Here is a 23,370-nt window from a genome sequence, read left to right as displayed (position 1 = left end):
TCTCCAAACTAAGATGCTTGGGATTTGTTATGAGAGCAGACCATGTGCATTCATGGAGCAAAAATTAAATGAACAATAAATGGTTGAAAAATATTGAACATGTTAGGTCCACGACCGCATATATCGGTATTGGTTTGATATCAGTACCAGATTTTTTTTTTTTTTTTAGAGTTGGACAATATCGGGATATCGGTTAAAAAGTCATTACCAGACACCTGTAGTAATTTGTCTCTCCCAAATCGTGGCCGACGCCTCTTGTTCTGATTGTGTCTAGACTGCACGGCTCCTACGAAGCCCTGAAGGGTGGTAATACAACCGAGGCCATGGAGGACTTTACGGGTGGTGTGACCGAGTTCTACGAAATGAGGGAGGCTCCCAGAGACCTCTACAAAATCATGAAGAAGGCTCTGGAGAGAGGCTCACTTATGGGCTGCTCCATTGATGTGAGTACACACATTGTGGCAAATTTTTGGGAAATGTGTAAGGGAAGAACAATGACGCAAGAGCAAGTTTTTTCTGTGAACAAATGACACAAACTGTAATTCTCATTGATAGTCCCTTGTCCCTGCTCGCTTCGAGACCCGGACCTCCACTGGCCTGGTGAAAGGCCACGCTTATTCCGTGACAGCGGTGGAGGAAGTAAAAGTTTCACACCATCGTTTGGGAAATTACATCACGAGAGTTGACATTTTGTTTCGTCTTCTACAGTGTCGGCCCTCGCAGCACAGAGACAACAAAGTGCGCCTGGTGCGTCTCAGGAACCCTTGGGGCCAGGTGGAGTGGAATGGACCCTGGAGTGACAAGTCAGGATCCCTACTGGAGAAATTCTAGTCCAGAATCTCAAAATATTAGCTACTTTTACAGCCTGGCCTATTTCCTTCTAGCTCCAAAGAGTGGGCTACACTTCCCAAGGCTGAGAAGGAGAAGCTACAGCACCACAGCGCAGAGGATGGAGAGTTCTGGTAACGGTGTTTGAGACCAAAAGACCAAAGCTTTTTATTGTCAGTTCAATAAACAGGATGGATTGTTCTAGACTAGAGGAACATGACTTTTTTACGTAAAGTGAGAAAATTAAGTTGAAGTTATTCAGTAAGTTTTCTATTCACATTCCATTATAAGGCCTAGAGATAGCACATTCGGAGGTTTAAAGATTGAGATTCCTCCTTTGCAGGATGTCCTTTGAGGACTTCAAGAAGAACTTCACCAAGATCGAAATATGCAACCTCACACCCGATGCCCTGGAAGATGACAAGATCCATAAGTGGACCGTCTCTGTCAACGAAGGACGCTGGGTGCGAGGCTGCTCAGCCGGAGGCTGTAGAAATTACCCTGGTACAATTTTTAAAGCACTAAGAAGGGCATACCCTATTGTGATGATACCACAAGACTAGTACTGTAGGAACTGTGGCCCTGAATGACTACGATGCAAAATAGCATGCTCTAAATGAAGTGTTCAGTCACTCAAAAAGTGCGATAACTAAGAACTGGATCAGTCCAGGTACAGAGGGGCAAATAGGTATTTAGTCAACCACTAATTGTGCAAGTTCTCCCACTTGAAAATATTAGAGAGGCCTGTAATTGTCAACATGGTTAAACCTCAAACATTAGAGACAGAATGTGGAAAAAAAAACAGAAAATCACATTGTTTGATTTTAAAATAATTTATTTGCAAATCATGGTGGAAAATAAGTATTTGGTCATTACCAAAATTTCATCTCAATACTTTGTTATGTACCCTTTGTTGGCAATAACGGAGGCCAAACGTTTTCTGTAACATTTCACAAGCTTTTCACACTCTGTTGCTGGTATTTTGGCCCATTCCTCCATGCAGATCTCCTCTAGAGCTGTGATGTTTTGGGGCTGTCGTTGAGCAACACGGAATTTCAATTCCCTCCGCAGATTTTCTATGGGGTTGAGACCTGGAGACTGGCTAGGCCACTCCAGGATCTTGAAATGCTTCTTACGAAGCCACTCCTTTGTTGCCCTGGCTGTGTGTTTGGGATCATTGTCATGCTGAAAGACCCAGCCACGTCTCATCTTCAATGCCCTTGCTGATGGAAGGAGATTTTCACTCAAAATCTCTCGATACATGGCCCCATTCATTCTTTCCTTTACACAGATCAGTCGTCCTGGTCCCTTTGCAGAAAAACAGCCCCAAAGCATGATGTTTCCACCTCCATGCTTCAAAGTGGGTATGGTGCAATTCAGTATTCTTTTCCCTCCAAACAAGAGAACATGTGTTTCTACCAAAAAGTTCTATTTTGGTTTCATCTGACCATAACACATTCTCCCAGTCCTCTTCTGGATCATCCAAATGCTCTCTAGCGAACCGCAGACGGGCCTGGACGTGTACTTTCAGTAGCAGGGGGACACATCTGGCAGTGCAGGATTTGAGTCCTTGGCGGCGGATTGTGTTGCTGATAGTAGCCTTTGTTACTATGGTCCCATCTCTCTGTAGGTCATTCACTAGTTCCCCCCGTTTGGTTCTGGGATTTTTTCCTCCCCGTTCTTCTTATCATTTTGACGCCACGGGGTGAGGAGGGAGTTGAAAGTCCCTGTTGCCAAACGACAGCCCCAAAACATCACTGCTCTAGAGGAGATTTGCATGGAGGAATGGGCCAAAATACCAGCAACAGTGTGTGAAAAGCTTGTGAAGAGTTACAGAAAACGTTTGGCCTCCGTTATTGCCAACAAAGGGTGCATAACAAAGTATTGAGATGAACTCTTGGTATAGACCAAATACTTATTTTCCACCATAATTTGCGAAAAAAATCTTTAAAAATCAAAAAATGTGATTTTTCTGGGGTTTTTCCACATTCTGTCTCTCATGGTTAAGGTTTACCCATGTTGACAATTACAGGCCTCTTTAGTATTTTCAAGTGGGAGAACTTGCACAATTAGTGGTTGACTAAATATTTATTTGCCCCACTGTAACTCAACGTGGGCTGCTTTAACGCATGACTCACATGCATGTAAGAGTGGTTACACACATTAAGAGGTATCACAGCATACACTCTTACCCACTACACTTCACTAGCACTGGATTAACACTCACCCTGGCCTGTGACACCCTAATCTGTCCTATCTGCACTCTTCCTATTGATTATTCAATTCCATTTCAATTTATTCACACACACATCCATATTCCTAAAGTGTACATCATCTCATAATGCAGAGCTGAAATCATGTGTGAGTCAGGTCTCCTTAAGAAAGTACTCAAAGCTTATAGACAGGAGCCTGTGTACATTAAGACATTCATAAGAAGAAAAATTATAAGAAGAGCAGGGGTGGGTGGGGTGGGAACCCGGTAACCCCAACACGATACCATTTGCGATATAAGGCTCACGATAACAACTATCTCACAATATGGCGATACAACAGGTATCTATATATGGGTAAGGAAATCAATTTACGATATTCTACAGTACAGCTATTAAAGGGAAAAAAAGCTATTTTTTAAATGGAAAAATAAACACTATTTTTTTGCCCTTTCGCGGACAATCTGTCAAAAACATGTTTCGTTCAAATACTTTGAGAATATTTCAGTGAAACACTTCTGTAAAAAAAAAATACAGTGACACTATATTTTTGCAACATTTTTGTAAACAAATGACTTTCTTCACTCATTTGCTGCCATTGACAACAATAGACATCCAGTTCATTTTGACTGGTATGGGGCGCTGTTTGTAAAGCACCACATGCTGAAAATTATGACAACATTTTCTCATATTTAGTGCCACAAAATGTGGTGTGAAAATTTTAGTCACTTTTTTTTTTTTTACACATTTACAACATTATTTAGCAACCTAAATATTTATTTTTAAATAATATGTATTAGACCTGAATGTTTAAATCCAGAACTAAATATTTAATTTAATCTTAAATGTAAATCTTAAATATATATGATAAATATAAATCTTAAATATAAATCTTAAAGCTAAATTTAAAACTAAATCTTAAATATAAATCTTAAATCTAAATACTAAATTTAAATGTTAAATCTGGAAACTGGTGATAACAAATATTTAGTTAATAAGCAAATTCACATGACTGGGGGCCGAACGTAACAAAATAAAAGCTGGAGGACACCTTTAAAATTTTCACACCACATATTAAACATTGTGTGGCGCTAAATGTTAGAAAAAGTTGTCGTAATTTCCAGCATGTGCTGCTTTACAAACAGCGCCCCATAGACTGGGAGGGGCAAATGAATGAATGAACATTTATTCGCCCCAGAGTTAACACAGACATTATTCGATTGGAAAATTTTGGTAGTAACTTGTTGGGTCCTTTATTAAATAGTGACAACTCAAAACATGTCGATTCCTTGGCAGAAGCATACCTCTAACCGATCGGGATACAAATTTTTGTGATATATCGACATATAGATAAAATTTCACACACACTTAATTTTTATGAAGTGTATCCCACCCCCAAAATGTCCTCTCTGAAAAGGTAGTTAGGTTAGTTGCAAGGCAAAGGCCCTGATAGTAAAATTCCTTTTTCTTTTGAATGGTGTTTCTTCGGCGCGCCTCACTGTCTAAACAGTTTGACCGATCGTCACCATTCAAATATGAGAATGACCCGAATTTTTCGAGTGACCCCCCCCCCCCCCAAATTTTCCATTTGCCCGTAAACACCGGTTTAAAAAAAAAATTTTAATTAAAAATTCCAAATGTATTTAGTCATACAATTTTTGACCAAATCGTATAATTTACATATCAGAAATTCCAGGGTGGTAAGGGGCATAAAACTTGCCAAAAACCTACGGTTCCCCCAAAAATTCACCAAAAACTGTCCCATTCATTACTAATGGGATGCCATTGACAGCCATGAACGTCCAAATTTCCCATTCATTTTCAATGGCAGGAAAACATAGGTCCTTGTTACTTTTGACCATTTACAGCCTATTGACATTAAACTGGCGCCCAAGTAAGTCGATGCCATTGACGGCAATGTACGTCCAAATTTCCCATTCATTTACAATAGCAGAAAATCCTGCGTGGATGGGATTTTTGACCAAAAACTTACCATTGCAGCCCTTCGACATTCAACTGGCGCCCAAGTAACTCGATGCCATTGACAGCCAATGTCCCCAAATTAACGGGAAGTGACCTGATATCAAGAGGATGAGTCCCCGAAATGTCCCCAAGTCAAGGGAAGTGACCTGATATCAACAGGACATGTCCCCGAAATGTCCCCAAATCAACAGGAAGTGACCTGATAGATCTGTATCTACCACAGCAAAGCCCCATCGTAATTTCTCCAGAAATTGCAGTTTCTGGTTAGTAATGAAGCTTGCAACGATACTTATAGCTAGTAGGAAGCATATTATGTGTGTGTATATACACGCACTGTATACAGTATATTCAATCATGTTTTTGTATCACTGTTCAGTCTGTTCTTTATTTCCGTTCTCCTAAATCTACTTCTGTTCAGCTGCATTTCCTGACTAAACAAAGGTTTGCAACACCCCTATTACATTGCTCCCAAGACACAACTCCTAGTTTGATCTCTGCAGATACTTTCTGGACCAACCCTCAGTACCGCTTACGCTTGCTGGAGGAGGATGATGACCCCGAGGACAACGAGGTGGGCTGCACCTTCGTGGTGGCTCTGATGCAGAAGAATAGGCGGAAAGAGCGCAGGATGGGCGCCAACTTGTTCACCATCGGCTTTGCCATTTACGAGGTTAGTGAGAGTTCTTCTGCTTCGGATATTTATCATAGAAGATAGCAGATCTTAAAGGTTATCATCAGTCGCTCCTGTGGATCCTATCTCTGGGTGTCTGATAAGGTTATCTCAGCTCTTTAAGGAAGTATTCGGAGTCAATAGTGGAACAAGGGTTCTAAAAAGTTGCATTCACATTGTACAACTTTCACACTGCAGGAGACCAGATCCTGATTGTTAACCATCCCTTCCGTCTGTCCACAGGTCCCCAAGGAGGTAGGTCCCTCCCAGCATGGTTCTGAGCCCTGAGGTCAATCGTTCTCCCGTGCCACGGAAGAGTTCCTCCGGTTAGACTCGTCTCCGTCCTCTTCCAGATGCACGGAAACAAGCAGCACATGCCCAAAGACTTCTTCCTGGTCAGTTCATCCAAAGCACGCTGCAAGTCCTACATCAACCTGCGCGAGGTCACTCAGCGCTTTCGCCTGAGCCCCGGCGAGTACGTCATCGTGCCGTCCACGTACGAGCCGCACCAAGAGGGCGAGTTCATCCTCCGCGTCTTCTCGGAGAAGAGGAACACGTCAGAGTGAGTTGCCGTTGGTTTACGGGTTCGTTTCTATGCGGGGAATTGGTGAATGATCGTGTTTCAGTACTGTTCACGGCGATAGACCGTCAGCCCTCCCAGTCAAAATCGATTAGACATCCATCCCCATCGATGGGAGCTAATGATTTACAATTAAACTGTGAAGTTAAATATGATATTCTATCATTTACTATTGATATTATAGTTTAAGTCATTCATATATTAAGCTATTAAGAGGGACACCAAATAATTCAAATCAATCAACAAAAACAACTAACATTTTGTTTACATTAAATTAGGGCTGTCAAACGATTAAAATTTTTAATCGAGTTAATTACAGCTTAAAAATTAATTAATCGTAATTAATCGCAATTAATCGCAATTCAAACCATCTATAAAATATGCCATATTTTTCTGTAAATTATTGTTGGAATGGAAAGATAAGACACAAGATGGATATACATATACATTCAACATACGGTATATAAGGACTGTATTTGTTTATTATAACAATAAATCAACAAGATGGCATTAACATTATTAACATTCTGTTAAGGCGATCCATGGATAGAGGGACTTGTAGTTCTTAAAAGAAAAATGTTAGTACAAGTTATAGAAATTTTATATTAAAACCCCTCTTAATGTTTTCGTTTTAATAAAATTTGTAAAATTTTCAATCAAAAAATAAACTAGTAGCCCACCGTTGTTGATGTCAATAATTATTTACACAATGCTCATGGGTGCTGAAGCCTATAAAATCAGTCGCACCCAAGCGCCAGCAGAGGGCGGCAAAACTCCATAAAACACAACAAGTGAGCGTTTCACTGTACTGTCATTTAAATCTGTCTGAGCGGGGCATCTGCGTTAATTGCGTCAAATATTTTAACGTGATTAATTCAAAAAATTAATTAACGCCCGTTAACGCAATAATTTTGACAGACCTACATTAAATACTACATTTTATTTGAAAGTTATCATTAACTTGACTCATTCACAGCCAGCCTAGGTTAGCGAGTATGTGTTGTGGTAGTTAGCAGGAAATTGATATTGAAAACACCTATGGACGGCAAAAGATGACCAATCCCTTTCAACTGGGGAGGATCAAATGATCACTTCCAACCCCTCCCAATTAAAATGGATTGGACTTCTATTGCCGTCAATGGCACCCAAAGAGTTAACTTATGTCAGGTAACAAGAGATTTATAAAGCAAAACAAAAATAAAACAAAATTTCCAGCGCAAAATATAAATGGGACACACTTATTTTAATTTATTTCTTGATTCTTCTAATTTTTTTCAATTTATTAGAATTCGTTTCCATTTTTTTTTATTAAAAAAAAAATGTTATTTTCTCTAAAAATTATTTATATTTTTATTGCTCAAAGATTTTCCAAATTTTTTATTTTTTACAAAATTCTTTTTTACCTATTACTATTTCAATAATTATTTTTTTTCCCCAAAATGGATCATTCAATTACCATATGGCCCGAATATAAGACGGCCCTGATGATAAGATGACCCCCTCTTTTTCAAGACTCAAGTTTGAAAAAAGACTTTTTGAAGACCAAATTAATCTTTATACAGAAAATAATTACAGTACATCTGATACAAATGATTATAATAATATATTTGAGAGAAAAAGCATGTTACTTTGCCTCATTCAAATTTTAATATCTGAACATTTAAATTCGTAAACTAAAGTGCAATCACATTCGTAAATGAATGGCTTCTGTTTTTTGAAATGTAAATAAACCAATCTATTGTGATAAAACAACAAAATTGCAATAACTGCATTAACCATCAAAGTGAGGTCTAACGGCAACTTTAGTCTTGAAACAAATCTGGATAAGTAAAAACATAGCAATAAAATAATGCAAACTGGTTGAACTTCAGAGTAGCTGAGATTCGTCATGAGAGAACATTACTCCTCAAGTTCAGCATTCGCGTCAATGAAATCTGGCGCCATCTAGCGTCGTGAATGGGTATAATGTCTAGACCCCGAATATAAGACGACTCCCACTATTTCAGTCTTATTTCAATGCAAAAAAACACCATCTTATATTCGGGTCAATACGGGTAATTCTTTTTTTTTTTTTTTTTTAATTATTCAAAATGAGTTAGATACACAGAGTGATTAAAAAACAATGTGCCGAAACCATTGCGGTATATTATTATATTATAAGTCTCTGACTTGTTTTTAATAACAGTGTTATGATGTTGCTAATCAATGCTGAGTATTATCATTAACTTGACTCATTCACAGCCAGCCTAGGTTAGCGAGTATGTGTTGTGGTAGTTAGCAGGAAATTGATATTGAAAACACCTATGGACGGCAAAAGATGACCAATCCCTTTCAACTGGGGAGGATCAAATGATCACTTCCAACCCCTCCCAATTAAAATGGATTGGACTTCTATTGCCGTCAATGGCACCCAAAGAGTTAACTTATGTCAGGTAACAATGCGACTTCTGGTGCTGCATGGTTTTGCTGATGGCTTTGTAGTCTGGTTGACACTTGGTGAAGTTAAGCTTCATGCAGGCGTTGAGAAACTTGCGTCTCTTTACATGTTCATGGAGAAGCGCCGCGAATCCTCTGTTTTTGCCCACCACGCATGGAGCACCATCAGTGCACACCGAAGCAAGTTTATCCATCGTTATTTTTTCTTTGACGAACTCAGTGAAGGGCTTGAATAAATCCTCCCCTCTTGTTGTCCCTTTCATAGTCAAAACCTTGCAATCACGCTGAACTGGGATAAATTGCTTACGTCTGTTGACTCATCCAAAGCGAGAGAAACAAAACGGTGCCGCATTTATGTCCCTCCATAGACATCATCTCTATTGACATGTCACCTCGTCCTTCTTTGCGTGACGCCTTATCAGAGGGGGCCGGGCTTCATTTAGTAATAGCCGAAGACGGCACACACTCATGTCGGATTTAAGCTTGGATTTACCGTATTGGCCAGAATATAAGACGCCCCTGATTATAAGACGACCCCCTCTTTTTCAAAATTCAAGTTTGGAAAAAAAGACTTTTTGAACACCAAATTAATTTTTATACTGAAAATAATTACAGTACATCTGAAACAAATAATTATAACAATATATTTGAGAGAAAAAGCATGTTATTTTGCCTCATTCAAATATTATTATCTGAACATTTAAATATGTAAACTAAAGTGCAATCACATTCGTAAATGAATGGCTTCTGGTTTTTGAAATGTAAATAAACCAATCTATTGTGATAAAACAACAAAATTGCAATAAATGCATTAACTATCAAAGTGAAGTCTAACTGTAACTGTAGTCTTGAAACAAATCTGAATAAGGAAAAACATTGCAATAAAATAATGCAAACTGGTTAAACTAGTAGGTGAGAGCTGTCATGACAGAACATCGCTTCAATGATATCTGGCGCCATCTAGCGTCGTGAATGGGGAGAGTAGCTGAGATCTGTCACAACAGAACATCGCTTCAATGATAACTGGCGTTATCTAGCGTCTTGAATGGGTATAATGTCTAGACCGCGAGTATAAGACGACCCCCTCTTTAACAATCTTATTTCAATGCAAAAAACACTGTCTTATATTCGGGCCAATAAGGTACTTACGATTGGATTTAACTATGAAAGTTGTAACGCATACAAACAGGAAGGATTGTCTCAGGAGTGATTTCTTCGAGGATTCAAGGTAAATATTATTATTTTTCGTACCATGCATGCTTGATTGAAGCATTTATTCACAGGAATTTTTCTTTTTTGTTTACACATGGAGGCGGCAAATTTTCGTAACTGACTTGCCTCATAGTTTACTTTTAACCAAGAATCGAGACTGTTTTACGTCCATATCTATGAAAAATTGGGGGATTTAAGTATTTATTCACAAGAATTTTCACTGGAAAAGCTATGTTTACATCAGGCGGCTGCTAGCCTCATTCGCTAACATAGTAGCATGTTACTTCGTCAATATACGTAAAATAAACGCTAACTGTACGTTTTCTTTGCTATTACCCATGAATCAAGACTGTTTTACATCCATATCTATGAAGAATTCGGGGATTTAAGCATTTATTCACAAGAATGTTCACCAGAAAAGCTCCTTTTACGCCAGGTGGCCGCTAGCCTCATTCGCTAACAGTATACTGTATAGTGTATAATGATAATAAAGAGATATTCTATTCTATAATAAGTTGTGATTGTATATAGAATTTATTATTTATCTATTTACATTTTATTTATAATTGATCCTGCATGTTTTCGTAAAGTATCAAGTTTCTGATGTTAAATTGAGTGATTTATTTGCTGTTTAAAACTTGCCGTAAATAAAAAAAAAATTAAGTTGCTATTTTGGTCAAAAACTTATATGTTAAATATTGCTATTGATCTTGAAAATATAGGTGATTATCTCTGCATTTGGAGATTTTTGTAAATCTAGTAAAAAATCTGAGACTTTTATAGCCATTTTAAATTGTTTTATACTTATATAGAAAATAATTAATCGGGATTTTATAAGGGAACGACTTTGAATTTTTTGATGCCGCTGGTCATGGAGACTCATATATGGCTAAGATAGGTGCCTGTTTTGGTTTTAGCTCAGTAGCAGCTTTGGTTTTGTATATATTTAAAATTTGAAGTTTTTGAAAATAGGCCCCCTACAAATCGGCAACGTTTCCCATGTCATGTCAATAGGTTATGAAGTCTATGATCCTTCACTAGCGTTGCCTCAATTTGATTTGACATCACGATGGTACGATTGTGAACAGTTCTTGCCGACAAAGGCATGTCTTTTGTCCGTTTAATTATCTTGTCTTTATCCGAAAAGTCGTCAAAAAGTTTATTGGCAACATCAAGCATGAATGCTTTGGCATACTCCCCATCCGTGAATGGCTTCCCGTTTCTCACAATTGCTAAAGCGCCAGCCCAGCTAGCCGAATTCCAGTCACCTTGTTGGGTCCAAACACGGAGTTGCTGCTGACTAGCTTGCACTCTGATAGTAGCTCTTGACGTGCTTTCTTCCTGCTGTCCCCCACTGGATATTATGATGCGAATGTAGTATGGTGGGTGTTGAAGTGCCGCTTTCTATTTGATCATTTCATAGACGCAATTTTATCATTGCATATTAGACACACCCAGAGGCGTAGCGAGGGTCCCCGGGGGCCCCAGGCAACAAGCAACATGGGGCCCTTCGAGCGTGTGCAAGTAAGGGGGACAGTTGGACAACAGCAAGTTTAATAAAAGTCTAATAACGCCTTGACAATAACAGGACTGGTTGCTATGGTAACGTACGCATACCCAAGGAACCTTGCTAAAAGGAGTATTAAAATTGCTAATAAAACCGTTCAGGATTATTTTAGATGCATATGTGTTATATTTTTCTTATACAGTATTCGATGAGGAATATGATAGATCCATTAAGAGACTTTTTTGGAAAAAATCACCATTTCTTTAATTAGTCACATGAATAATGAGGTGGCCTGTGAAAATCAACTTGGTGAGTCACTGTTTAAACAATCATGTGGTACTAATAGTTGATTGGACTTTCTTAAACATGTTTAATCTACGTGACATGGTTAGTGGTGATTGGGATTGATAACAGAAACGTTAGATAATCTGCCAAATGATTCCATGGTATTGAAACATTCCCTACACTTGTTGCTGCGACAGTGCAGTAAAGCTGCGTGTGGCAAATTCCTCTGTCCATTCCTGCTGAAAAGTACGATACTCTGCCTCATCTGCGTTGCCTATGCAATTGATAGATAGATAAATAGATGGACACAATGACATGGATGTTTGCCACTTTCCCACTAAAAATACTGCGAATGGCTTTCTAGTCGCTGGTGACCGTCGCGGTTTTGCGCAATACGCAAAGGAGTATAACGAAACTTTTTTTTTTTTTAAATAATTAAAGATTTGTCTGCGAGCCAGATGCAGCAGTCAAAAGAGCCAGATCTGGCTCGCGAGCCATAGGTTCCCGACCCCTGGTATGTAACTTCCAAGTTTTGTTTTTTTTTTCATTCTTTACAAGTGCTCAATGTGACCACCACCAGCGGCACGGACATCAAGCCGATATGACTTTTAATTTGTTAAAATTACTTACTTGTTAAAAAGACATTTAATTCTTATTTTAATTCTTATTCAATTATTAATTAAAAATAAATTAATTTTAATTAATTTAATCAATAATTCAGTCTATTTCAATGATTTTAAAATGAATAAATGCGTGATGATTTTAGCACATTCTTTTTTAATCACCCTGTATATTTTTCAAAGTGCCCGTTTAAAAAATGTGCAAGCAACAGTAATACTGTACAACAATTAGATGCCAAATGGGGGAAGAAAATATTGTACCGTGGGCCACAATTCGTCCCAGGGCCGTAACTTTGAGACCCTGTCCGAAAGGAATGTAATAAAAAAATTTATAAATTTAAAAAAACATAATTTGTGCATGAAAGGGTTAAAATAGTTAAAACTGGGAAACACATTTTTTCTTGAGTTTGGTATGACAGCTGTTTTCATAAAATTTGGATGTAGAATGCAAAACTGATCACGTTTTTTCTCTGCCACGCCATTTTTTTTAAAACTAGAAAATCTATTTTCCTGCTTTATATGCAAGATGATTTGCAATTGATTTATTGCAATTTAAAATTGAAGGTAACAGGAACATGTCAGAGTTCATTAGATTGTTTGCAAATGCTAACACGCACTTCTGTGGGTTTATCAATTTTAACGGAGATTTGATTTGTAGAGGAGGACGAAAACGGCCCCAGTTCGAGGCTGTTATGGAATCTTTTTTAGGACGAGCCAAACCAGGCCGGGCCAAGCTGCGGTAAACATTCAAAAATGTCTCCACTCGACCACCGCCCACCGCCAGCAGGCCAAGAGGATCAGACGTCAGCCTAGCGGACTGCAGGAATCTACGCAGGAGTCCGCAGTCATTGCTCTCCAACTGGAATACTCCCACATGCGGCACGCTTTTATTGCTAGTTATGACTATGGACGGGCATGAAAATGGGTGGTTTGATGGTTAGAAATGATTGATTAAAGGTTATGGATCGGATAGTTAATTCCCCAATAAAATGTGTGAAGTTGAACGCCAGTCCATAATCATGACAGCAGTTATTCTTTTTAGCATACAGCGTCAAGCGAGTGAGCTGATTGGTCCACATGTGATTTGTTGTTGTTGTTATCAGTCACAATGGTGATGGCTTTTTGTTGGTCTTCTCTCAGGGAGATCGAGAACAGGATCGAGGCCGACCATCCAGTGGTGAGTCGCCTATTTTTTAAATTTTACGATCAATTTCCAGGACAAACTGAAAATGAGATTACATGAATATTTCATCGTTTTTTCATTCACTTCTCATTTAACGATTTTGAATCATAAAACAAATTCAATTTGGTGTGATGTTAGTGCATTAAAATTGAACTTTTAATAAGAATAACAAAACAAAATAAAAACTAGAGGAGAACTCAGGAAGCAGACCGCCACCTAAGCAGCCACATTGAAACGATTGTTATATTTAGTACAGTTGACACTCCCTTTTAGTATGACAAAAGTTATGGCAAAATTCCTTTTCACATTTCTGTGACCTTTAACCTCATATTCATATTACAACCATATCCTGCAAGTTCATATACAGTGGGGCAAATAAGTATTTAGTCAACCACTAATTGTGCAAGTTCTCTCACTTAAAAAAAATATTACAGTCCTGTAATTGTCAACATGGATAAACCTCAACCATGAGAGACAATGTGGGAAAAAAACAGAAAATCACATTGTCTGATTTTTAAAGAATTTATTTGCAAATCATGGTGGAAAATAAGTATTTGGTCAATACCAAAAGTTCATCTCAATACTTTGTTATGTACCCTTTGTTGGCAATAACAGAGGCCAAATGTTTTCTGTAACTCTTCACAAGGTTTTCACACACTGTTGCTGGTATTTTGGCCGATTCCTCCATGCAGATCTCCTCTAGAGCAGTGATTTTTGGGACTGTCATTGGGCAACACGGACTTTCAACTCCCTCCACAGATTTTCAATGGGGTTGAGATCTGGAGACTGGCTAGGCCACTCCAGGACCTTGAAATGCTTCTTATGAAGCCACTCCTTTGTTGCCCTGGCTGTGTGTTTGGGATCATTGTCATGCTGAAAGACCCAGCCACATCTCATCTTCAATGCCCTTGCTGACGGAAGGAGATTTTTACTCAAAATCTCTCGACACATGGCCCCATTCATTCTTTCTTTTACACATATCAGTCGTCCTGGTCCTTTGCAGAAAAACAGCCCCAAAGCTTGATGTGTCCACCCCAATGCTTCACAGTGGGTACGGTGTTCTTCGGCTGCAATTCAGTATTCTTTCTCCTCCAAACACGAGAACCTGTGTTTCTACCAAAAAGTTCTATTTTGGTTTCATCTGACCATAACACATTCTCCCAGTCCTCTTCTGGATCATCCAAATGCTCTCTAGCGAACCGCAGACGGGCCTGGACGTGTACTTTCTTCAGCAGGGGGACACGTCTGGCAGTGCAGAATTTGAGTCGCTGGCGGCGCATCGTGTTACTGATTGTAGCCTTTGTTACTGTGGTCAATGTCAATAATTACACAATGCTCATGGGTGCTGAAGCCCATAAAATCAGTCGCACCCAAGCGCCAGCAGAGGGCGACAAAACTCCAAAAAACACAAGTAACAAGTGGACGTTGCACTGTGCTGTCATTTTAGTCTGTCTGAGCGGGGCATGTGCATTAATTGCGTCAAATATTTTAACGTGATTAACTAAAAAAAATAATTACCTCCCGTTAACGCGATAATTTTGACAGCCCTAATATACAGTGGGGAGAACAAGTATTTGATACACTGCCAATTTGAAAACCCATTGGCAGTGTATCAAATACTTGTTCTCCCCACTGTATATATATATATATATTTTATTATTATTTTTTTAATCAATGGAGGTTTAACGGTGTCAACTTTGAAGGAGTGATCACAAAAAAGTTGCCATTTGGACAAGGGTGTGTGTGAGATTTCTTACCAATTTAATTCTCCATGTTTATTTACCTCAACGTCACCAGCCAGCACCGGCCTCTGCGAAGGAGGCGAGCGAAGAGGACCGACAGTTCCGGACCATTTTTCAGGAGATTGCAGGAGATGTGAGTACTAAAAAAAATTTTTTTTAAAAGACGTGTAGTATTTGTATTTACAGTATATATGTTTTCTAAGGCTAACAGGCTTTTACCAGGGATGCGTTGCTATTTGCATTTGTTTTATCGGCCACTTTTCAGCACACCAAACAGCTTGTGGGCGTTGCCCGATTCTCACTGTTTCATCTTTGATACGTTCCAAAAATTCAACGCAGGCTCTTTTGATTTCACCACTACAATTTGGATTAAAATGAGGGTTTTTAGAAAAAAAAAAAAAAAAAAAAAAGCCCCACTCATTTCCAATGACAAAAATATAATACCGGTATCTAGAAATCCAAATTTCCAAATGTATCTCATACATCATTTAAAAAAAAAAAATCCCAATTATTAAAATGACCAATAAAAATTTTTTTGAACAGGAGGGCATTTAAAAAAAAAAAAATTGAACCCCTGAACTCTAACTCGACGTGAGAGCACGAGAGAGCACAATTAAAGACGCCATGATTTTAACGAGATATCGCGTACTTACCTTGTTCCGATCAAAAAACTCCGTGTAGCATGTCTCACCAAGTGTCAAGACACAGCTGTGAATGGCCACAGCCGGACTTTTGGGGGATTTTATGGGTGAAACACGGTAATATGACTAGGGACACAATGCAGAAATCGCAGCCATCAAGGAGTGGTCGAGATTATCTTTTTCAAATATTTACCCGTTTAAACTTTTTTTTTTTTTCAATTTTTTCTTTGTTTGGATGGATTATTTATCATCTAGAATATCGAGGAAAATACGACAGTAACAAAAAAAAAAACATACAATCAAGCGATAGTTATGAGGTAGATATCCGTGACCTATTTACAGACACTTTTGTCATTGTGACGTAATTTGTTTAAACGTTTCAAATATGCGAGTGAATAATTTTATTTAGTGTTTTTTTTTTTAATTTTTTTAAACTAAATATTAGACATCAATTAATGATTCTAAGCTAAAAATGATAAACATTTCAAAGAATAATTACTTAGCTGCTTTTTATGGCTGAGTTGAAACAAAAGCGGTTGCGCGGTGTCTGTAAACCGGGTCTCCAGGGTAAAACGGACAAATTGAAAATAGTTCGGGGGCTAAATGTGCCATGAAGCTGCTATGGACATATTGTTCTATCACTGCCTGATCAACAAAGAGCAGCAAGAGGGAGAGTAAGACCGTGTGATCGGCTCGAGACGGCTCATCTGTATTTATCTATTTTTGAATTGGAAAAAAAAATCAGCGGTGGGATAAGTAAGGGATCTCTGTCTTTCAGTGCCATTGATGGCGCTAGACATCCAAATGGATTGAATGTCTAGCACCATCAATAGCAGCCAATGAGTTTGCGAGAAAATGACCTAAAACATGCCCTAAAAAATTGCTTCAGCTAGTTTTTGTAATAATATCTATCGCTGTCAATGGCAGCCAATAAGTTCAATGCCACAATCATACAGTTTACTTTCTCCAGGACATGGAGATCACCGCCAACGAACTGAGAAAAGTTCTCAACATGATCATTGCCAAACGTAAGTGCATTTTTATTTAATTTTTAAAAAATGTTTTTACAAATATAATGTAAATGATTATGTCTATTGGTATGAGTGATGATGGTGGTCTTGATGTGCTGCAGACAAGAACTTGAATACAGACAGCTTCAGCCTGGAGAGCTGCAGGAGCATGATAGCTCTGATGGACGTATCCTTTGTATCAAGTGCGCAACAGGCCGACCAGCTGGCCACATCTCTCTCTTTGACAGCATTATTATGATTAGTATGATTAATACAGTGCCTCTGCTGACATCGGTTCTCTTGGGCCTTGAGATACAAGCGACTTGACAAATGAGTTTTTGTCAAATTTGAGGTAGATGCCCAGTACAATGGATGTGAATTCAACTTGAATCGTTTAACAAGACGCAGCACGTTGCGAAATTGGCAAAAAAATTGTCATGTTGACGATAATTAGCGAAGCAACAACAAGTAGACAGATAATATGACAACAGTTGCAGCGTTTTTCGTTGTTGATAGATGTCATTTAAATAGGAATAGATGACTGTGTTATGGCCACAGAACAAGCTCAAAACTCCTATTTCAAGGCATCATTCCAATGGTTTTATCCATCACCCCGCAAAAAATGAATACGATTATATTTTGTTATATTATATTTTGTTCCCTTGCTATTGTATATTTTTTACTGTATAATTACATAGTTATAAAATTTAAACCAAAAATTAAAAAATGATTAAAACTGGGAGGCCTCGCAGTAAATCATTATGTTTGCGTGTTTCTGATGGTGTGAATTATTACCATATATACAATTATTGTTATTAAGGATATAGTAATGTCAAAATTAAACATTACAAAAGGATCCCAATTAATATTTTATTTCTATTATTTTTAGATTATATAGAGCATATTTATTATTAAATGAAATTAAAACGGCTGTTTTATTAATGTTAATCTAATTTCTATTAAATAAATCTTTAAAAAGGTATTTTTGCATATTATATAATGTTACTGTTTAAAATACATTTCTAAATTTGAATAATATATAATTATTAAAAATAATTAACCATACAATAAAAGACTTTTGCTGTAAATGTTTCGTATTTTTTTTATTTTGATCATGTATTTTAAAATTTCTTTATAGTTGCATAAAAAGAAAACAGCTGATCTATTTAATCAATCTTTGAAGTTATATTTTTGCATAATAAATGATGAATTATTTGGAATTTATTTCAAATGTATAATAATCATACTACATGATTATTATAAATTATAATATAATCATTGATTATTAATTATGTAACTACAGTATATAATAAAATTTATTGTAAATGTTTAGTATTTTTTAGTTTTGATCATGTATTTTAACATTTCTTTACAACAATACACAAGTGAAAACAGCTGATAGAAAATCAAATGAAATTTTAAAAATTACATATCTGATAGTTCTATGTATATGTTTACTGTCTCTATAAGTACACATACGAGGTGGACTCCCCAACAACCCCCCCCAAAAATGGCCTCAAATTTGGATAGACATCATATTATTTTTATTATTTTTTTCTTTCAACATCTTTAATATTATACAATATGTATGATGTTCATAAAATACAGTTGTATAGCTACAGTCTTTTTTAATTTCGAGAAGAAAAAAAAAATTTAGAAATGACGCCTATCCAAATTTGGGGCGTTTTTTTGGCTTCACCCTTTATATTGTACATACATACGTACAGTATACATTAGAAATCTATAAAGAGTCTAATATATACAGTTGTATACATACTATACACAGCACACAGTTTAAAAATGGGTAATATCTTAACCGTGTGGACTCAGATGGATGGGACGGGTCGCCTCAACCTTCAGGAGTTCCGCCACCTTTGGAATAAGATCAAACAATGGCAGGTCAGCATGTGGGAAACATCCTGCCTTTTCCCCCCCCTTAACCACACTCACCATTTTCCCGTGGTCTTTTGCAGGGAATATTTAAGCACTACAACCCAGACCAGTCAGGCAGCATCAACAGCTATGAGATGAGGAACGCCGTGAACGACGCAGGTACGGTCACTCGCCTCCTGCGCCGCCTCTGCCCTCGCTCACGCCCACGTTCTTGAACTCAACCTTGTTGTGACTGTTTTTGTCACTGTGCAGTCATGTGTCTTCTGTCCCGCTCAGGCTTTCGCCTCAACAACCAGCTGTACGACATAATCACCATGCGCTACGCCAACGAGAGCATGAACATCGACTTCGACAGCTTCATCAGCTGCCTGGTCCGCCTCGAGGCCATGTTCAGTAAGTCTAATGGGTTGAGGAAGGCTGTTATTCACATTTAATTAGCTGTTCTAACTTGCCATGGATCACATTTTTTTAAAGGGACAGACACCACCTGATATACACTCACCGGCCACTTTATTAGGTACACCTGCCCAACAGCTCGTTAACACTTAATTTCTAATCAGCCAATCACATGGCGGCAACTCCGTGCATTTAGGCATGTAGAAATGGTTTAAGACAATCTCCTGCAGTTCAAACTGAGCATCAGTATGGGAAAGAAAGGTCATTTGAGTGACTTTGAACGTGGCATGGTTGTTGGTGCCAGAAGGGCTGGTCTGAGTATTTCAGAAACTGCTGATCTACTGGGATTTTCACGCACAACCATCTCTAGGGTTTACAGAGAATGGTCCGAAAACGAAAAAATATCCAGTGAGCGGCAGTTCTGTGGGCGGAAATGCCTTGTTGATGCCAGAGGTCAGAGGAGAATGGCCAGACTGGGTCGAGCTGATAGAAAGGCAACAGTGACTCAAATAACCACCCGTTACAACCAAGGCAGGCAGAAGAGCATCTCTGAACACACAGTGCATTGAACTTTGTGGCAGATGGGCTACAGCAGCAGAAGACCACGCCGGGTGCCACTCCTTTCAGCTAAGAACAGGAAACTGAGGCTACAATTTGCACAAGCTCATCAAAATTGGACAATAGAAGACTGGAAAAACGTTGCCTGGTCTGATGAGTCTCGATTTCTGCTGCGACATTCGGATGGTAGGGTCAGAATTTGGCGTCAACAACATGAAAGCATGGATCCATCCTGCCTTGTATCAACGGTTCAGGCTGGTGGTGGTGGTGTAATGGTGTGGGGAATATTTTCTTGGCACTCTTTGGGCCCCTTGGTACCAATTGAGCATCGTTGGAACGCCACAGCCTACCTGGGTATTGTTGCTGACCATGTCCATCCCTTTATGACCACAATGTACCCAACTTCTGATGGCTACTTTCAGCAGGATAATGCACCATGTCATAAAGCTGGAATCATCTCAGACTGGTTTCTTGAACATGACAATGAGTTCACTGTACTCAAATGGCCTCCACAGTCACCAGATCTCAATCCAATAGAGCATCTTTGGGATGTGGTGGAACGGGAGATTCGCATCATGGCTGTGCAGCCGACAAATCTGCACCAACTGTGTGATGCCATCATGTCAATATGGACCAAACTCTCTGAGGAATGCTTCCAGCACCTTGTTGAATCTATGCCACGAAGAATTGAGGCAGTTCTGAAGGCAAAAGGGGGTCCAACCCGTTACTAGCATGGTGTACCTAATAAAGTGGCCGGTGAGTGTAAATTACATTCATAAAAAAAGACTTACCACACAGTTACTCAAAGTATTTAAGTATGCGCAATTCTTAGACAGCTGATCATGTGGAAAGTTTTTTAACAAAACATGACACCGCATACTGGCACATTTTGTGACATCACTAACGCAGTTATCACATTTTTGCATGATAATTAGCACTTTCTTACATGACAGTTTCCACGTTTTTACATGATACTTATCATGTTTATTGTGATAGTTATTACATGATAATTATCATGTTATTATATGATAATTTTTGGGTGTGGCAGCAATACGCTTCTGTAATATAGTACTGAAACTGCACATTTTTACTGGTTCTACTATAGGGGCGTTTCAGGCCTTCGATCAGGACGGAGATGGTACAATCCGACTCAGTGTACTGGAGGTAAGCCCACGATATAATATGAACTGGCAGTGAAGGATAATGTTCGGTGTAATCGATGGTGATGGACGCCCACATTCGATCGAATGATCACTGCTAGTCCGTCCCAGTCCAAATGGATGGGGGGTCTATCAGCGTCAATTGCTGCCAATAATTTAAATAAAAACCACCCCATGTGACATATGCTCATCACCCTTGCAGTGGCTCCAGTTGACCATGTATGCCTAAAGACGATGACCCGCATGAGGACCAGACCTGCCAAGACTTTACCTCATCACTCTTCCCCACTTCAGGCCATTTGCATCTATTCTTCACCCCTAACCCGCCCAAAGAAATCACTATCTCACACACTTCCTCCTCAGTTCCGGCCATTTGCATCAATCATGTGGTTTTTTCCTTCCGCAAACTTCCCAGTCTTCATTCACGGAGACACCTGACATTCCTTCCTGCCAACATTTTCTCCTCAGTTCAGGCCATTTGCATCTATTTTGTGCTTTTGTCCTTCCTGCCACCTGTGTACTTTGTTTCCACTCAGGCATCATACACACACACACGACGACCTCTTTTGATACCTCACGGAGCCTCGCACCAATACGCACACACCCGTAGCTATAGGCGAGGACTCACAGTGGACAACTTGTCAAATGATTTCTTTGTTCACATCAACGTTTCAGGTTCCATGAAGAGAATACGGCTGTAAAAGGTTGGACTGCTGCTTTTTTGTTGTGATTTTTATTTTTCCTTTATGCTATTTAAAGCTTTAGTCACATGAGTGTCATGCATTTTTAAAAGCATTTTATTCCCACCATTAAATCAATACATGTTTAAAGTCACACGATTGGTATTGTTCACAAAGAATTTTTGAGAAGTAGACCGACGTAAAGGACTTCTTAATGTTGCAAAACGTAATAAAAAAAAATCACACAATAATTCCAATACTGGCAAGTTTACTTTTTACTTTTACTCAAGTAGATTTGTGAAGAAGAAACACTAATCTCTGCTACTTTGAGCTACACTAAAGTACATTTTTCCTCTTTATTCCATATGACTTTATTTTTTGCCAGAGATGCACACAGTGGCTCTACCAGTTTCACCAATGAGACTTCTTAACAATAATCACAACTTCATTATACCAATCAGACGTAACAATACAGTCACATGACCACACACAAGCTTGCAGTCGTAAGTCCTACAGTGCCCTCCATAATTATTGGCACCCCTGGTTAAGATGTTTTTTAGCTTCTAATAATTTTTTAAAAATTAAAATAATATGGGACCTTAATGGAAAAAAAGAGAAAAATCCAACCTTCAATGCAAGTGCATTTATTCAGTGGGGGAAAAATCCCACATAAAGAAATAATTATTTGACATCAAATAATGTGTGTCACATTTTTAAGCACCCCTGGTGTTAATACTTTGTACAAGGTCTGGGGACTGAGATGGCCATGGGAGGAGCTTGATTTTGTGTCTGGTGAACCATTTCTTTGTAGATTTGGCCATATGTTTAGGGTCATTGTCTTGTCTGAAAGACCCAGTGACGACCCATCTTCAGCTTTCGGGCAGAGGGCAACAGATTTTGATTTAAAATGTCCTGGTATTTCAAAGTATTCATGATGCCATGCACTCTTAACAAGGTTCCCAGGGCCTTTGGAAGCGAAACAGCCCCACAGCATCACTGACCCACCCCCATATTTCACAGTGGGCATGAGATGCTTTTCAGCATGTGCATCTTTCGTGGCACGCCAGACCACGAAACCCACTTCGTGTGTTTGGTTCCAAAAAGCTCAATCTTGGTCTCATCTGACCAAAGCACACGGTCCCAGTTGAATCTCTGCCCGAAAGCTGATAAATCACTTTAACTTACAACCCCTAACAAAAATTATGGAATCACCAGTGTCGGACGAGGACTCACTCAGACATTTTATTCTGTAGACCGAACTCAGATAAAAAGCTTTAAAAAATAATGAATTAGTTCAAAAGTGCAACTCCTTGGCATTCTGAAACACTAAAAGAAATGAATAAAAAACATTGTGGTGTTCAGTAAATGTTACTTTTATAATGCAAATGCAGGGAAATATAGAATCACTCCATTCTGAAGAAAAAAATATGGAATCACTCCATTTTGAGTAGAAAATACAGAAACACCCAGTCAATTTCCTTTCCATAATTGGGCCCCTGCCTCAGATTAGATTTGCTCGTTGGTCAGCAGTTAAAAACATTGCAGTTATCACACCTTGCAGGACTGCTGGACCCAGTGGATTCACAAGAATCATGGCTCCAACAAGACAGATGTTTCTTGAGGCCAAGGAGAGGATTATCAAACTTCTTGAAGGTAACGCTACACGTATGGTTGCCAAAGATGTGGGCTGTTCCAAGTCAGCTGTATCAAAAATCTGGACCAAGTACAAACAGCATGGCAAGGTTGTTAAAGTTAAGCGTACCGGTAGACCGAGGA

The 23,370-nt window shown here is 38.7% G+C and overlaps 1 protein-coding gene across 1 annotated transcript in view; it reads left to right on the top strand.

Annotated features, from left to right (window-relative positions):
- The window catches only part of capn3a (calpain 3a, (p94)), a 33,796-nt gene extending 11,970 nt beyond the window's left edge, over positions 1–21,826 (top strand). The window contains exons 5-21 of the mRNA XM_057859151.1: positions 275–443; positions 556–639; positions 709–803; positions 885–962; positions 1,172–1,332; positions 5,522–5,691; positions 5,935–5,946; positions 6,045–6,253; positions 13,472–13,508; positions 15,312–15,389; positions 16,868–16,925; positions 17,030–17,094; positions 18,738–18,806; positions 18,881–18,959; positions 19,077–19,193; positions 20,860–20,918; positions 21,117–21,826. Coding sequence (XP_057715134.1) covers positions 275–443; positions 556–639; positions 709–803; positions 885–962; positions 1,172–1,332; positions 5,522–5,691; positions 5,935–5,946; positions 6,045–6,253; positions 13,472–13,508; positions 15,312–15,389; positions 16,868–16,925; positions 17,030–17,094; positions 18,738–18,806; positions 18,881–18,959; positions 19,077–19,193; positions 20,860–20,918; positions 21,117–21,143 — 1,567 coding nt within the window. The 3' untranslated portion in view covers positions 21,144–21,826. The remainder of the gene's footprint in view (positions 1–274; positions 444–555; positions 640–708; positions 804–884; positions 963–1,171; positions 1,333–5,521; positions 5,692–5,934; positions 5,947–6,044; positions 6,254–13,471; positions 13,509–15,311; positions 15,390–16,867; positions 16,926–17,029; positions 17,095–18,737; positions 18,807–18,880; positions 18,960–19,076; positions 19,194–20,859; positions 20,919–21,116) is intronic.
- The last annotated feature ends 1,544 nt before the right edge of the window (positions 21,827–23,370 follow it).

Source organism: Corythoichthys intestinalis, chromosome 15 (assembly GCF_030265065.1).
Source record: "Corythoichthys intestinalis isolate RoL2023-P3 chromosome 15, ASM3026506v1, whole genome shotgun sequence".
Classification (NCBI taxonomy): Eukaryota; Metazoa; Chordata; class Actinopteri; order Syngnathiformes; family Syngnathidae; genus Corythoichthys; species Corythoichthys intestinalis.
This window is presented reverse-complemented; position numbering and strand designations above follow the sequence as displayed.